At 42.2% G+C, this 15,359-nt stretch overlaps 1 protein-coding gene across 1 annotated transcript in view; it reads right to left on the bottom strand.

Annotated features, from left to right (window-relative positions):
* LOC124288879 overlaps window positions 1-15,359 on the bottom strand; it is a 53,215-nt gene that overhangs the window by 5,255 nt on the left and 32,601 nt on the right. The window contains exon 2 of the mRNA XM_046725456.1: window positions 10,073-10,234. Within this exon, the coding sequence (XP_046581412.1) occupies window positions 10,073-10,234 (162 nt within the window). The remainder of the gene's footprint in view (window positions 1-10,072; window positions 10,235-15,359) is intronic.

Below are 15,359 nucleotides of genomic sequence, written 5' to 3'. Positions count from 1 at the left end.
TGATTGACAAGCCCTAGAGTAATGCCATTATGATTGACAGAACCTAGATAAATGCCTTTATGATTGATAAGCCTTAGGGTAGTGCTATTATGATAGACAAGCTCTTGAGTAATACCAATGCAACTGACAAACCAAACAGTAATGAAAATATCACTGATACGCCCTAGTGTAACGCCAAAGTAAATCGCATGTCATTGACAACCCCTAGAGGAATGCACCCCCACCCCGAACACCCCCCAGCCGCTTCTCTCGCCGTTTTCAAACTAAGTAACGTCCCATGGTTCCGGTTACCGCTAACTCAAGTGTTCGATATGCACTTGGAATACAATCCTCAGTCAGCTAAGGGTCCAAACAGATCAATGCCGTGAGTCTGATTTCAATAGATGATTCATACAAAGAAACAAACACAAGTCATCAACTAGCAACAGAGCTCAATCAAGTTTCATCGCCGAATATTTTTAGTCATTTCCATTCAGTGTTGCGAAACAAACATCAAAATAGTTTTCAAAACGCGGTATTACGACCACGGCTGCGGAGCATTGAACATGTGATTTGGATTCACGTGCAAGACAGGAAGTCATGTCAATTACATTTTGATTGGCGTATACAGAACGGTTGCTAATAGTACGAGGCCCACGCCATGTCAATCAATATCATAACAATTAATCAGGTCGGAGCTGCTAGCTTGTCATTCAAAGTCATTTTGTAATTGTCTAATACGTACTTATTGGCACATTTATGATCAATGTCTATTGTTGCACTGGCGCTGCGCTGATTGTCTAAAAATACGAATATCAGTTATAAACCTTAAACCCTTGACTATAAACGATGCTCCATGAAATATAGCTTAATCTCTCTCCAGGCTGGTCGCGGGTAAATAGCTCAATCAACACACATTGAATTCATCTAACGATTGGCTGACACTGCGTATATGTTGGAATCCGGAATGGATCTCGCTCTAAGGGTACATTTGACAGCTGATCAATTTACTCTGTTACTAGGGAGGGAATAAGGGATGCCTGTCCGTTGCTAAGCGCGAGGGTTAGGAGTATGTGTTCCATGGCGAGCAAATTAAAATTAACGAATTGATACGATGCACACACTGCACTAGAACTAAGTCTGCAGGAAAATGACTGTCGATTCAATGGGAAATTATTAACTGGAATTTTAATTCACTTGGGCACTAAATGCTTGTTCTTCTGTGAAAACACACATGATAGCATAATTATTATTTAAGGAAACGTAAGATTCTTGATCTCAGGTCGGATACAAGCCACCCTTGTGTTTTAGAGGACACGTGTTCCTATACCTCCTTCGGCCGCGTAAGTCCCTTGGGAGACAGTTGAGATAGACCAGATTGATGGATTGATGCAAGTGAGTATCATTATGCTGTTTATTGGATTACAGCTATAGTCCACTGTCAGTTTATAGCAGATAGGAAATAGATTTAATAGTTGGCAAGTGTATAGTTACCTCGTCACTTGATTCCAAGTACAACATGTATAATAGCTGTAGAACTGGGATTTGTAATAGTTCTCTTATACGTTCTTGCCCAGAACATTCGTGAACCATTCAACCAGTTCCCTGTCTCCATTCAAGTCAATGGATTCTCTCGTAGTCGATAAGCCGACAGGATCGATTCCCCATATTCATGTAAACTACGAAGCCTTTTTAAATTAAGTATTGCTGAGAGTTCACATTGCTGTTTTGCACCTTCGACAAACAACAAAACATTCAAAATTGATTTAAGTATAGACAACAGCTGCTGTTGGCACGACATAACATTCTATTCGTCCATTATCGTCTTTTGACGTCCTCTGAAATAAGGAGTTTTCAACACCTTTCATCTTCGTCAGTTGAGAAGTTTTATCAGTCTTCACTGTGTCTGTTTATATTTTATGTCCTCATTTCACAGCTAAGCCCCATCTGCATTTATCACAAGAGTCGTATATCTATCCGTTCTATGTTTTCATATTTATATTTTATCTTTTCCGCTCCAACATTCCATTACGTTGATCCTCTTTTACGTACGTTAATTTAAGTGACAAGAATTCAGGTTTCACTTCCACAAAATACCATTGGCTTTTATCGTCACTTGGTTTTCCTTTTATCAATACATTCACCAAGAACATTCCGGATTATATCCCTGCACTTGCTGACAATGTTGCACAGCCTTTACAGTGTAATGTTTCGTTCCATCGATATTTTCACCAAGAACAATTGTTGACATTTTCACTGGTGTTTCATTTCGTCTGTTTTTTCTCTTAATAACACGAGTTTCACATCACTTGTCTCCCATCCCGGAGACGTTTCCTGTAAACAACACGAGTCTGCCTATTCGCTGGGTATTTTCCATCGACATTTCCCAGTTTCACCGGGTCCGCAGTCACTCGATACATACACTCAACGCATTATTTACAGTCGATCTAAACAACCCGTTCTTTCACATCCAGTCGCCTGCTAAACAAATCTGTCGTCAACTGCTACATTTACGATCATTTCCAATCAATACCTTCACTCAATGTCACATTTACACACACCTCAAGGATCCATGCTCAGTCAACATTTACCACCCTGTGCCATTTGCAGGCTTTGAAGAAGGAGGCTGGAGCCCCCTTGTGGCGGTTGGCTAGTCTCAGGTTACCACACTCAGCCCATCATGTCAGCCCCTAACTGCCTGTGCATGCCTACTCATCGCCTGATGCATGGGGCGGGGATTGTGCAGCACCATCAGCAGCTTTACCACCCGTACACGTCACTAAAGGTTTCCATCACCTGGCAGTGCTTGGAAATATTGAATGGATGAATGATTTTCGTTAATTCCTCATGAATTTACATCCGAAGATCCATAATGTTACTCAGAGCAAATACACTCCGGTGAAGATTTCTATCTAAGAGTCCTAACAACATTGACAATAAGACCAACATATGATACATTCAGCTGCCGTAACGTAGCAAACGGGTACCCGGTGGGATGAAATAATATGAATGGAAAGGATTCTAGTGCCTGCAAGGCAGTTTTAATTTGCATACTCGCAAGGAAACAGATAATGAAACCACAAGGCACGTTATTAATAATCTGTGTGTTCAGCTCATTCTGTAATATTATCATAGCTGTTATTGTTTCTTGTTAATATCAGAGGACACCCGAGGACATCCGAAATAGGCTTTACGCATTGTATGGGGAATCGAACCCGGGTCTTTGGCGAACGCTTTGACCACTAGGCTACCCCACCTTCCCTCCATTTTTGTTACTATGCGGTAGAAGAGATTGCTCTATTTGTCGTTGTCGGTGGCAGCAAACAAATGAATCGCAAGTAAAATGTCGATGGCAAGATTTGTGTGGTCCGCAGCAGTGAGGGAAGCCTAACTTAGATCTACCTCCCCTAATACATTTAAAACAAGTTGGTCAGGCGTGGTTGGTGGAGAAGATTCGGCACGGCGCAGTTTCTTGAAGGTAGGTTGTACCCTGTTAGGGACCGTTCATAATTTATGGCTTAGGGGGTGGAGGGAATGATGTTTTTAAGGGGGAGCTAGGGGTCAGCAATTTTGTACACACGTACTAGGGGGTCAGCAATTTTGTACATAAAAATATGTTTAAAATTATACTTAGAAATTATGGGAACGGGAGGGGGGGGGAACTGTTTTTGTATATGACATGCAAGGGGGTCACTTATTTTGTAAATAAAATTTAGGTGGGATCATTCACATTGTACATGCTTCTCCATAAAAATCATCATTCCCCTTCCTTCCCTTCCCCGACAAGCCATAATTTATGAACTGACCCTAAGAGCGACGCGGCGTGATTCGAGGCACACCTGAAAACAGCGAATTTAGCCAGCCTTCGACACTGTTTTGGATTACAGAACCGAGTAAGACCAGACTCAGTGGAACATGGTGAGTGACATATCATACGGAGTGCTTCTTATAAGCCTTGGCACTTGACTCATTTTGGTGATTGCTGAAGTATCATAATGTTTTAATGTATTTAATATTTTTTGTTAAATATTCAATGATTCCGTGTGGTCATTTACTGATTTACAGTCTATATCTGCACGGAACGATTTCCTTTTCAGTTGATTAACCTCGGCATTTCAATCACCTCGTAACAAAATATATCTTTGCCCCAAATCACCTTTTTCAGGTTTACTCTCACATTGTCACTGAACCAGCACACGCAGGAATAGTTACAAAACTGATGGACGCTCCCTCGCGGTATACACTCACTCTATTATGACCGTTTTGTTATGTTGGACATGAATGAACAATATGAAAATATGTTTGCTGAGTCTGATTCCTACCCACCTTTTTACATTTATTTTATACATTTATCATAGTTCATCAGACATTGCAACATCTATCAAATCGCAAAACGACAATTTTCGTGCTAATAAGATTGACAAGTGTATTAAATAAGGCAGTTCATATAGTTCATGGAATAGAGGATTGCACTTACATCACCTGTCTTCAAACTATGTGGAGGTGTCTTCCTTCATATAAATAAACATCACAAAGTAACACATTATTATTATCCTATTCATCAGTAATGAAATATGAAACAAAGGTGCCTTTCAGGGATTTCGTCTGATATACTCGTATTCTAAAAAACAAATGAACATTATTCTTTCATTCGATCTCTATATCATCCATGTGCTATTTTCATCTCGAAGGCGAGTTCTCGTTTTCAACTAAATTGCCCTTTACAACAAAATACTTTGTATTCTTTATTTTTCCTCCACAGACGCGATCTGAAACCAACGCTGATAAAACCGATAAGCGACACCTGGCAACCTTTAGGGTTTATGAACGATTTATATAATACCTGAATCACAATGAGAGGTCTAAGTGGGACGCACATATTGTTGTGTTGGCACGGTCAGGGTGAACTCAGTCGGCCACTGGTATCCAGACTGACCTACAATAAACATATATGGTTTGTCTTTCACAAGATAATAACCTGCCTCTTTACTGACGTAGTGTCACCCGATCACCATCGTCATTATCAATTGGAAAAGAAATTACAACCAGTCGATTTATTTTCAAAATGTTTATTCCCAAACCGGGTGTTTGTTTAAGATAAAGAATCGCGCGACAACTGTTTGAGGAGGGGGTATTCGATAAACTCATTTCCGTGTTTAAAACTGTTTGATGAAAATGGAATTAACAGACATATCTCGTGACAGATGATGGAATGGTATTTCACGTGTGGTTGACGTATGTAATGACCGGCCGCGCCTTCACAATGGTTCCAGTTAACAAATATAACGGTAAAACGCAATATTTTCAAACTGCAGATTGTTCTCCCAGATGGTTTCATCAACAAGGATTTCAGTCATTCATCAGATTAGTTCTCCCTGTCTGTACCCTGAAGCGTATTTATGATCGGTTTCAAATCAAACATTTAAGATAACATTTTGTCTCCACGTTTCAGGTTACGAGCGATTTATAAATGACGTTATTATGTCTGGGACAATGTTTCATTACTGAGATAGTTAAAACGAAAAAGGTTTCGTTAATATTATACAGTTACACAATAGTTAGACGATGAAATTGACTACTTCTCAAAAGTCTATTTCCTTCAAGAAACTTTTTCCATATTTCATTTACAAGGCATCCATTATAATGCCTAAACAATTCCTGGTTGTTATGAATTGGTGAAATGATTTTATATGCTGCATTGCCGGTGCTCCATGTTCTTACATCCATTGTGGACAAGGAAAACGAAGCATCACATGTGGCGAAATGTGTTCGTGCATATGAAACATGATAGGTCTTTGATAATTTTTCAATAAAGGAATATTGTATATTTTGTATTCACATAATTTATATTTCTTTGTAAGGTTTGCAAAATAATGTTCACTGTCATCAAAACAAGCCTGACAAAGACACAAACAGACCCACCGACGTACCGTTCAGTCGTCGATGTAGCGGCTGTTTACTGCGCAGAGTTACGTCCCTTGGGCACGCCAGAAGTCGCTGCATGATTATATTTCTGGGTTTGTTAATACAATATCCGTGCACTTTGTTTTCACGTAGGACTTTCTTCCAACGGCGAGTTTAGACGTCCAGCTATAACAGGAATACTTACAGGGCCTGCAAGTCTCGCGGGGCGCTACATCCGGTACTAAGCTTGTTCCCGGCTCCCTTTGCGCGCGCAAACTAACAATATGCGAGACGGGACCCAGCTTACTTCCGGTACCAGATTTCCGGTGACAGGCGTATATTAAAAAATCATTACTGGTTACTACTTCCGGGCTCTATTAAAGCTGCGTGAAACATGTGGCTGGAGTTTTCAGCGTTTTAGTATACTGTTTCACGTTTGGTTTTGCGTATTATTTGCAATTCAAGTTGTACTTGCAAGTTGGTTTTTCAATGTACACCCTATCGCATTTCCATGTTATTTCAAACAAATTTGAGAGATGTTACGAATGCGAAAAACAGAACATGGACCGACAGGACACATCAAGCAAAAGCTCATTATATTACTACCTTAATTGATGGTTTTGAATGTATGAGTGAGTGTTCCTGAATTGAGCCAGTATTTTCTTGAAAAGTATTTATAATTTGCAAATACGCCATAAACATCACATCGCAAAAACGTCTTTTTTACACTCTCACGTGCTATTTCATGATATATTACACCACTGAAGGGATGAGAGTGTTTAAAAATCCTATTCTCGGCTACCGTAGGGGCTTTCAATATGATGAATGTATGAATTTGTTACGAGCTTGGCACCAACACGATCATCACCTCCTTGACAAACACGGGCACATTTCATTGAGTGTCACTTGCAATCGGAGCAATCTTTTATCAACTAGCAAAATGCATTCACATGTTAATACTACCCAACACTTGGGCTCAGATTGGTCTGTGCGTCGGTCGTTGCTGTGCCACACAAGACACCGTGTATCATGTCATCCAGACTTTATTAGATGCTCATTTGAGTGTATGGACTCTACTGGGTCGGCTTGTCATGTGTCACTGACGGCCTGCGAATACTGGTATAAGTGTTTACCGAATTATACATTGATGGCCTGCAGAATACTCTACCTCATACTCTACTGATAGTTGATCACTTTGCCACAAAACGTTATACAGAAAAGGTCCGAGGCTGCAATGGTATCAACTGTTTATCATCTAATAGAGGGTGTTATCGGCGCAATAAAGCAGTCTGATAAACTTGGTATCCAAATATGATAACTATGATAATTACGTCAATCCACGAACTACTTTCTCAAAACTTTCTCAAAACTTTCTCAAAACGCCAAAGGCTCTCATAATACAATTGCTATTCCTAATATATGATATTATTGATACGGAAACAAACGAGGTTAATAATCTCTATAGTTAGAGATGAACTACTTATGACGAGAGTACCAAGAACACTCACGCATACACCCAAAGCCATCAAGGAATGTAGTAATATAAAGAGTTTCTGCTTGATGTGTCCTGTCGGTCCATGTTCTGTTTTTCGCATTCGTAACATCTCTCAAATTTGTTTGAAATAACATGAAAATGCGATAGGGTGCATACTGAAAAACAATAACTTGCAAGTAAAACTTGAATAGCAAATGATACGCAAAACCAAACATGAAACAGTATACTAAAACACCAAAAAGTCCAGTCACCGTACTTGATTCCCATTTATCTTCGGGAGTGTTTAATGTTCACTTTTCTGTGTTTAGCGAGACTGTTATTTTCAGGCCGTTAGTATGCTCGACATGGCGTTATTACATTTCTTTTCATCAAGTGTCTTCATTTTACTTTCATGAATTAAATATGAACCTTTCCTCGTTTATCGCTTCAAGTCTATAACATCCATGCATCGACTTGGTGATTTCCTTGCGAAAGTGAAAAGAACGCACACTGCCCGGAATGATTTCAGACGGAAGTCCACATATGTTGCAACATAACAAAACCGCTATTATACTCCTAATGTCTACCGCAGAATTACGCCAACCTCCCTGTCCTGTCCCCGTCCTTACCCCTATGTCCGCTCCAACTTCCCTGTCCTGTACCCGTCCTTACCCCTATGTCCGCTCCAACATCCCTGCCCAGTACCCGTCCTTACCATATGTCCGCTCCAACTTCCCTGTCCTGTACCCGTCCTTACCCCTATGTCCGCTCCAACATCCCTGCCCAGTACCCGTCCTTACCATATGTCCGCTCCAACGTCCCTGTCCTGTACCCGTCCTTACCCCTATGTCCGCGCCAACCTCCCTATCCTGTACCCGTCGATACCCCTATGTCCGCGACAGCCTCACTATCCTGTACCCGTCGATACCCCTAGGTCCGTGCCAACCTCCCTTTCCTGTACCCGTCGATACCCCTATGTCCGCACCAACCTCCCTATCCTGTACCCTTCGATACCCCTATTTCCGCGTCAGCCTCCCTATCCTGTACCCGTCGATACCCCTAGGTCCGTGCCAACCTCCCTATCCTTACCCGTCGATATCCCTATGTCCGCGCCAACCTCCCTATCCTGTACCCGTCGATATCCCTATTTCAGCGCCAACCTCCCTGTCCTGTACCCATCCTTACCATATGTCCACGCCAAATTCCCTGTCCTGCATCCGTCCTTATCCTATGTCCGTGCCAATCTCTATGTCTTGTACCCGTCCTTACCCCTATGTCCGCGCCGACCTCCCTATCATGTACCCGTCCTTACCCCTATGTCCGCGTCAACATCCCTGTCTTGTACCCGTCCTTACCCCTATGTCCGCGCCAACCTCCCCGTCCTGTACCTGTCCTTACCCCTATGTCCGTGCCAACCTCCCTGTCCTGTACCCGTCCTTACCTTTATATCCGCGCCAACCTCCCCGTCCTGTACCTGTCCTTACCCCTATGTCCGCGCCAACCTCCCCGTCCTGTACCTGTCCTTACCCCTATGTCCGCGCCAACCTCCCCGTCCTGTACCCGTCCTTACCCCTATGTCCGCGCCAACCTCCCTTTCCTGTACCTATCGATACCCCTATGTCCGCGACAGCCTCCCTTTCCTGTACCCGTCGATACCCCTATGTCCGCGACAGCCTCCCTTTCCTGTACCCGTCGATACCCCTATGTCCGTGCCAACCTCCCTATCCTGTACCCGTCGATACCCCTATGTCCGTGCCAACCTCCCTGTCCTGTACCCGTCCTTACCCCTAGGTCCCCGCCAACTTCCCTGTCTTGTACCCGTCCCCAACCCTATGTCCGCGCCAATCTCTCTGTCTTGTACCCGTCCTTACCCCTATGTCCGCGCCACCCTCCCTGTCTTGTACCCATCCTTACCCCTATGTCCCCGCCACCCACCCTATCCTGTACCCGTCCCCAACTCTATGTCCGCGCCAATCTCTCTGTCTTGTACCCGTCCCCAACCCTATGTCCGCGCCAATCTCCCTGTCCTGTACCTGTCCCCAACCCTATGTCCGCGCCAATCTCTGTCCCTATGTCCTGTCCCCAACCCTATGTCTCTCGCCAATCTCTGTCTTGTACCTGTCCTTACCCCTATGTCCGCGCCACCCTCCCTGTCTTGTACCTGTACCCCTATGTCCCCACCCCCTATGTCCCCGTCCCCAACTCTATGTCACCGCTAATCTCCTGTCTTGTACCCGTCCCCAACTCTATGTCCGCGCCAATCTCTCTGTCTTGTACCCGTCCCCAACCCTATGTCCGCGCCAATCTCTCTGTCTTGTACCCGTCCCAACCCTATGTCCCCGCCAATCTCTGTCTTGTACCCATCCTTACCCCTATGTCCCCGCCACCCTCCCTGTCCTGTACCCGTCCCCAACTCTATGTCCCCGCCAATCTCTCTGTCTTGTACCCGTCCTTACTCTATGTCCCCAATCACACCTCCCTGTCTTGTACCCGTCCCCAACTCTATGTCCGCGCCAATCTCCCTGTCTTGTACCCGTCCCCAACTCTATGTCCGCGCCAATCTCTCTGTCTTGTACCCGTCCCCAACCCTATGCCCCTGCCAACTTCCCTGTCTTGTACCCGTCCTTACCCCTAGGTCCCCGCCAACCTCCCTGTCCTGTACCCGTCCTTACCCCTATGTCCCCGCCAATCTCCCTGTCATGTACCCATCCTTACCCCTATGTCCGTTCAGCTTGATACAGTGTGTTCCTTCGAAGAAGCCATACATGCAGCGCCTCTCTATCAGATGGAAGGTCTTGCGAGTATGGTTGAACGGGTCTTCACAGTCACGATTGGACCGGTCCACAGACGTGCAGACATAGCAGTCAATGGCCAATACTGAAACAGACAAAAGCACATATATAATGTCAAATCTTCACAAAGCAAGATACTGTATTTTAATTAGATTGGGGACAAAGTTTCAAAGCTGATTGTCCACATAGTGTGATTGTCTACATAGACAGGATCCGTGAAGATTCGGGTTAGAATTGGTCTCCAGCAACCCATGATTCTCGTAGGTGGGATCGGGTGGTTAGGCTCGCTAACTTGGTTGACACATGTCATCGTATCCCAGTTGTGTAGATTGATGCTCATGCTGTTGATCACTGGATTGTCTGGTCCTGACTCGATTATTTACAGACCGTCACCATATAGCTGGAATATTGCTGAGTGCGGCGTAAAACAAGAAACAAACTAAACATCAGCAGGTTATGTATGGTTTTCGGTATAATAGCGACTTTGTAAACGTTGGTTCAATTGCAAGGACATTAGTTCAAGGACGAGCGTAACCAAACGTTGGTTCAATTGCAAGGACGTTAGTTCAAGGACGAGCGTAACCAAACGTTGGTTCAATTGCAAGGACGTTAGTTCAAGGACGAGCGTAACCAAACGTTGGTTCAATTGCAAGGACGTTAGTTCAAGGACGAGCGTAACCAAACGTTGGTGCAAACAAGACTTCGGGTAACCCTACAGCAGACGATTGAAGAATTTCCTTCATATTTTGTTCCAATTGAATATTTTTTTCTTTTTCTGAAGAGCAAGCACTCTTTCCACTCAACAAATTAATCTTGCAGTATTATCACCGCCTCCTATAATGATATTGGAGGTGTAACAACCTCTTTGTTTAATTCGATTTGGTTATCATCGCAGTAGGGTTGGGTTTCTGTTCCAATACAGGTCCTCATGGAGTTTGACTATTTTAACACGACAGCTTATATCTTTCAAACTAAACAAAGGAGGGTGTTTTTCTGAATCCCAAGTCGTGGCACATGCTGTTTTCAACGAGCCATCACACAAACATGACAATCAGAGGAAACTGGGAGATGCGAGGCTCCCTGACCAACAACATTTAAAATATGCGAGCATGTTAGCTCGGGTTCATTATTTCTTCTACTAATGAAAATGAGCAGTCGAACATCGGAGACAGTATTTGAACGCATACATACATGGCACCGGGATCACGCTTAAATATTTAAACGCACATCGATCGCATCTTAAGAAAATTGCAAATAATAGTGTTTTATAGTGGCATAGGGTTCAGTTCTAATAATGCACCAACACAACATATCAATTTATTGAGTAAAAGCTGGACATTGTTCTTAATAACAACCATCTCAAAAGTCAACATCTTCTGTGATGCATGGTTATAGATCTGTTGGGTGGTGCGGTGACATATCGACTTGTGTCTGCATCAGCATTTCCTACAGTCATATCCTTTACAAGTACTGCAGAGATGGTCCTACATAGACAGGACAATACACCTAGGTACATTCTGTTGGTAGCAACCGTTCAGCGACAGAAGCATATCCTACAATACAGTCATATCCTTTACAAGTACTGCAGAGTTGGTCCTACATAAACAGGACAGTACACCTAGGTACATTCTGTTGGTAGCAACCGTTCAGCGACAGAAGCATATCCTACAATACAGTCATATCCTTTACAAGTACTGCAGAGATGGCCCTACATAGACAGGACAATACACCTAGATACATTCTGTTGGTAGCAACCGTTCAGCGACAGAAGCATATCCTACAATACAGTCATATCCTTTACAAGTACTGCAGAGATGGCCCTACATAGACAGGACAATACACCTAGGTACATTCTGTTGGTAGCAACCGTTCAGCGACAGAAGCATATCCTACAATACAGTCATATCCTTTACAAGTACTGCAGAGATGGCCCTACATAGACAGGACAATACACCTAGGTACATTCTGTTGGTAGCAACCGTTCAGCGACAGAAGCACCATTACCTGCGTACATAAAACCGACGATTTCTCCATACGTATACAAAAAGTAAAGACTCAGTGTCAGTGAAAACGCCCTCGTGGTATGGATGGAATATTGTTGGCTACATTGACACCTTACATTGAATAGAAGCTAGACTTTCCTTTCATGGTTCGTACAGAAATGTCACAACCTAAAGAAATTACGCCGTTTGTCAAATTGAGTATTCCAGTACATCTACCAATCGTGAATAGTTTCATTTGACTGTCTCTTTGATAGTACAGACCAAACCTACTAATGTGTGAATCTTACATTAACTTATATTTTTAGATGTCCTTAACTTGACTGAGGGTGTAAACCTACTTGAACATGCCAGATGATGCCATCGTACTCAAAGTTGTTGTTCGGTAGAATATAGAACTGACGTGTGCTAAACCAGCTCCCATGGAATATACGTTGGATGTCTGACTATATGTGCTCAATGAGCTCTCTAGAATATGCGTTGGATGTCTGACTATATGTGCTTAACCAGCTCACTAGAATATACGTTGGATGCCTGACTTTATGTGTCTAACAAGCTCCCGAGCATATACCTTGGATGCATGACAATGCTTAACCAGCTCACAGAATATACGTTGGATGCCTGACTTTATGTGCCTAAGAGGCTCCCTAGAATATACGTTTGGATGCATGACTATATGTGCTTAACCAGCTCACTAGAATATACGTTGGATGCCTGACTTTATGTGCCTAACAAGTTCCCGAGCATATACCTTGGATGCATGACGTTATGCTTAACAAGCTCTCTAGAATATACGTTGGATGTCTGACTATATGTGCCTAACAAGCTCACTAGAATATACGTTGGATGCCTGACTTTATGTGCCTAACAAGCTCCCGAGCATATACCTTGGATGCATGACAATGCTTAACAAGCTCTCTAGAATATACGTTTGATGCCTGACTTTATGTGCCTAATAAGCTCTTTATGTGCCTAGCAGCTCCTAGAAGATACGTTTGATGCCTGACTTTATGTGCCTAACAAGCTCCCTAGAAGATACTAGAATATACGTTTGATGCCTGACTTTATGTGCCTAACAAGCTCCCTAGAAGCTCCCTAGAAGATACGTTTGATGCCTGACTTTATGTGCCTAACAAGCTCCTAGAATATACGTTTGATGCCTGACTTTATGTGCCTAACAAGCTCCCTAGAATATACGTTTGATGCCTGACTTTATGTGCCTAACAAGCTCCCTAGAAGATACGTTTGATGCCTGACTTTATGTGCCTAACAAGCTCCCTAGAAGATACGTTTGATGCCTGAGTGCCTAACAAGCTTAGAATATACGTTTGATGCCTGACTTTATGTGCCTAACAAGCTCCCTAGAATATACGTTTGATGCTAGAATATATGCGTTTATGATGCCTGACTTTGATGCCTGACTTTATGTGCCTAACATAGAATATACGTTTGATGCCTGACTTTATGTGCCTAACAAGCTCCCTAGAATATACGTTTGATGCCTGACTTTATGTGCCTAACAAGCTCCCTAGAATATACGTTTGATGCCTGACTTTATGTGCCTAACAAGCTCCCTAGAATATACGTTGGATGCCTGACTTTATGTGCTCTAACGTTTGATGCCTGAGCTCCCTACAAGCTCTAGAATATACGTTTGATGCCTGACTTTATGTGCTCCTAACACGTTTGATGCCTGACTCCTAGAATATACGTTGGATGCCTGACTTTATGTGCCTAACAAGCTCCCTAGAATATGTTTGATGCCTGACTTTATGTGCTTAACCAGCTCACTAGAATATACTTTTTATGCCTGACTTTATGTGCTTAACCAGCTCCCGAACATATACCTTGGATGCATGACAATGCTTAACAAGCTCTCTAGAATATATATTACATTGGGTGACTGACTGACTCCATAGAATATACGTCGGATGCCTGACTGTATGTGATAAATTACCTCCCTAAACATACGTTACATGATTGACTATATTTGGCAAATGAACTCCCTAAAACATACGTTAGATAACTGACTATATTTGGCAAATGAACTCACTAAAACATATGTTAGATAACTGACTATATTTGGCAAAGGAACTCCCTAAAACATACGTTAGATAACTGACTATATTTGGCAAATGAACTCACTAAAACATACATTAGATTACTGACTATATTTGGCAAATGAACTCACTAAAACGTACGTTAGATGACTGACTACATTTGGCAAATGAACTCCCTAAAACATACATTAGATAACTCACTATATTTGGCAAATGAACTCCCTAAAACGTACGTTAGATAACTGACTATATTTGGCAAATGAACTCCCTAAAACATACGTTAGATAACTGACTACATTTGGGAAATGAACTCCCTAAAACATACATTAGATAACTGACTATATTTGGCAAATGAACTCCCTAAAACATACATTAGATGACTGACTATATTTGGCAAATGAACTCCCTAAAACATACGTTAGATGACTGACTATATTTGGCAAATGAACTCCCTAAAACATACGTTAGATAACGGACTATATTTGGCAAAATGAACTCCCTAAAACGTACGTTAGATGAACTATCTTGGCAACTATATTTTGCAAATGAACTCCTAAAACATACGTTAGATAACTGACTATATTTGGCAAATGAACTCCCTAAAACATACGTTAGATGACTGACTATATTTTGGCAAATGAACTCCTAAAACATACGTTAGATAACTGACTATATTTGGCAAATGAACTCCCTAAAACGTACGTTAGATAACTGACTACATTTGGCAAATGAACTCCCTAAAACATACGTTAGATAACTGACTATATTTTGCAAATGAACTCCCTAAAACATACGTTAGATAACTGACTATATTTGGCAAATGAACTCCCTAAAACGTACGTTAGATAACTGACTACATTTGGAAAATGAACTCCCTAAAACATACATTAGATAACTGACTATATTTGGCAAATGAACTCCCTAAAACATACGTTAGATAACTGACTATATTTTGGCAAATGAACTCCCTAAAACATACGTTAGATAACTGACTATCTTTGCAAATGAACTCCCTAAAACATACGTTAGATAACTGACTATATTTGGCAAATGAACTCCCTAAAACGTACGTTAGATGACTGACTACTTTGGCAAATGAACTCCCTAAAACATACGTTAGATAATTGAACTCCCTAAAACATACGTTAGA

This window comes from Haliotis rubra, unplaced genomic scaffold (genome assembly GCF_003918875.1).
Source record: "Haliotis rubra isolate DU_JTF1 unplaced genomic scaffold, ASM391887v1 Scf428, whole genome shotgun sequence".
NCBI lineage: Eukaryota > Metazoa > Mollusca > Gastropoda > Lepetellida > Haliotidae > Haliotis > Haliotis rubra.
The sequence above is the reverse complement of the archived record's forward strand: the minus strand, read 5'-3'. Positions and strand labels throughout refer to the sequence as shown.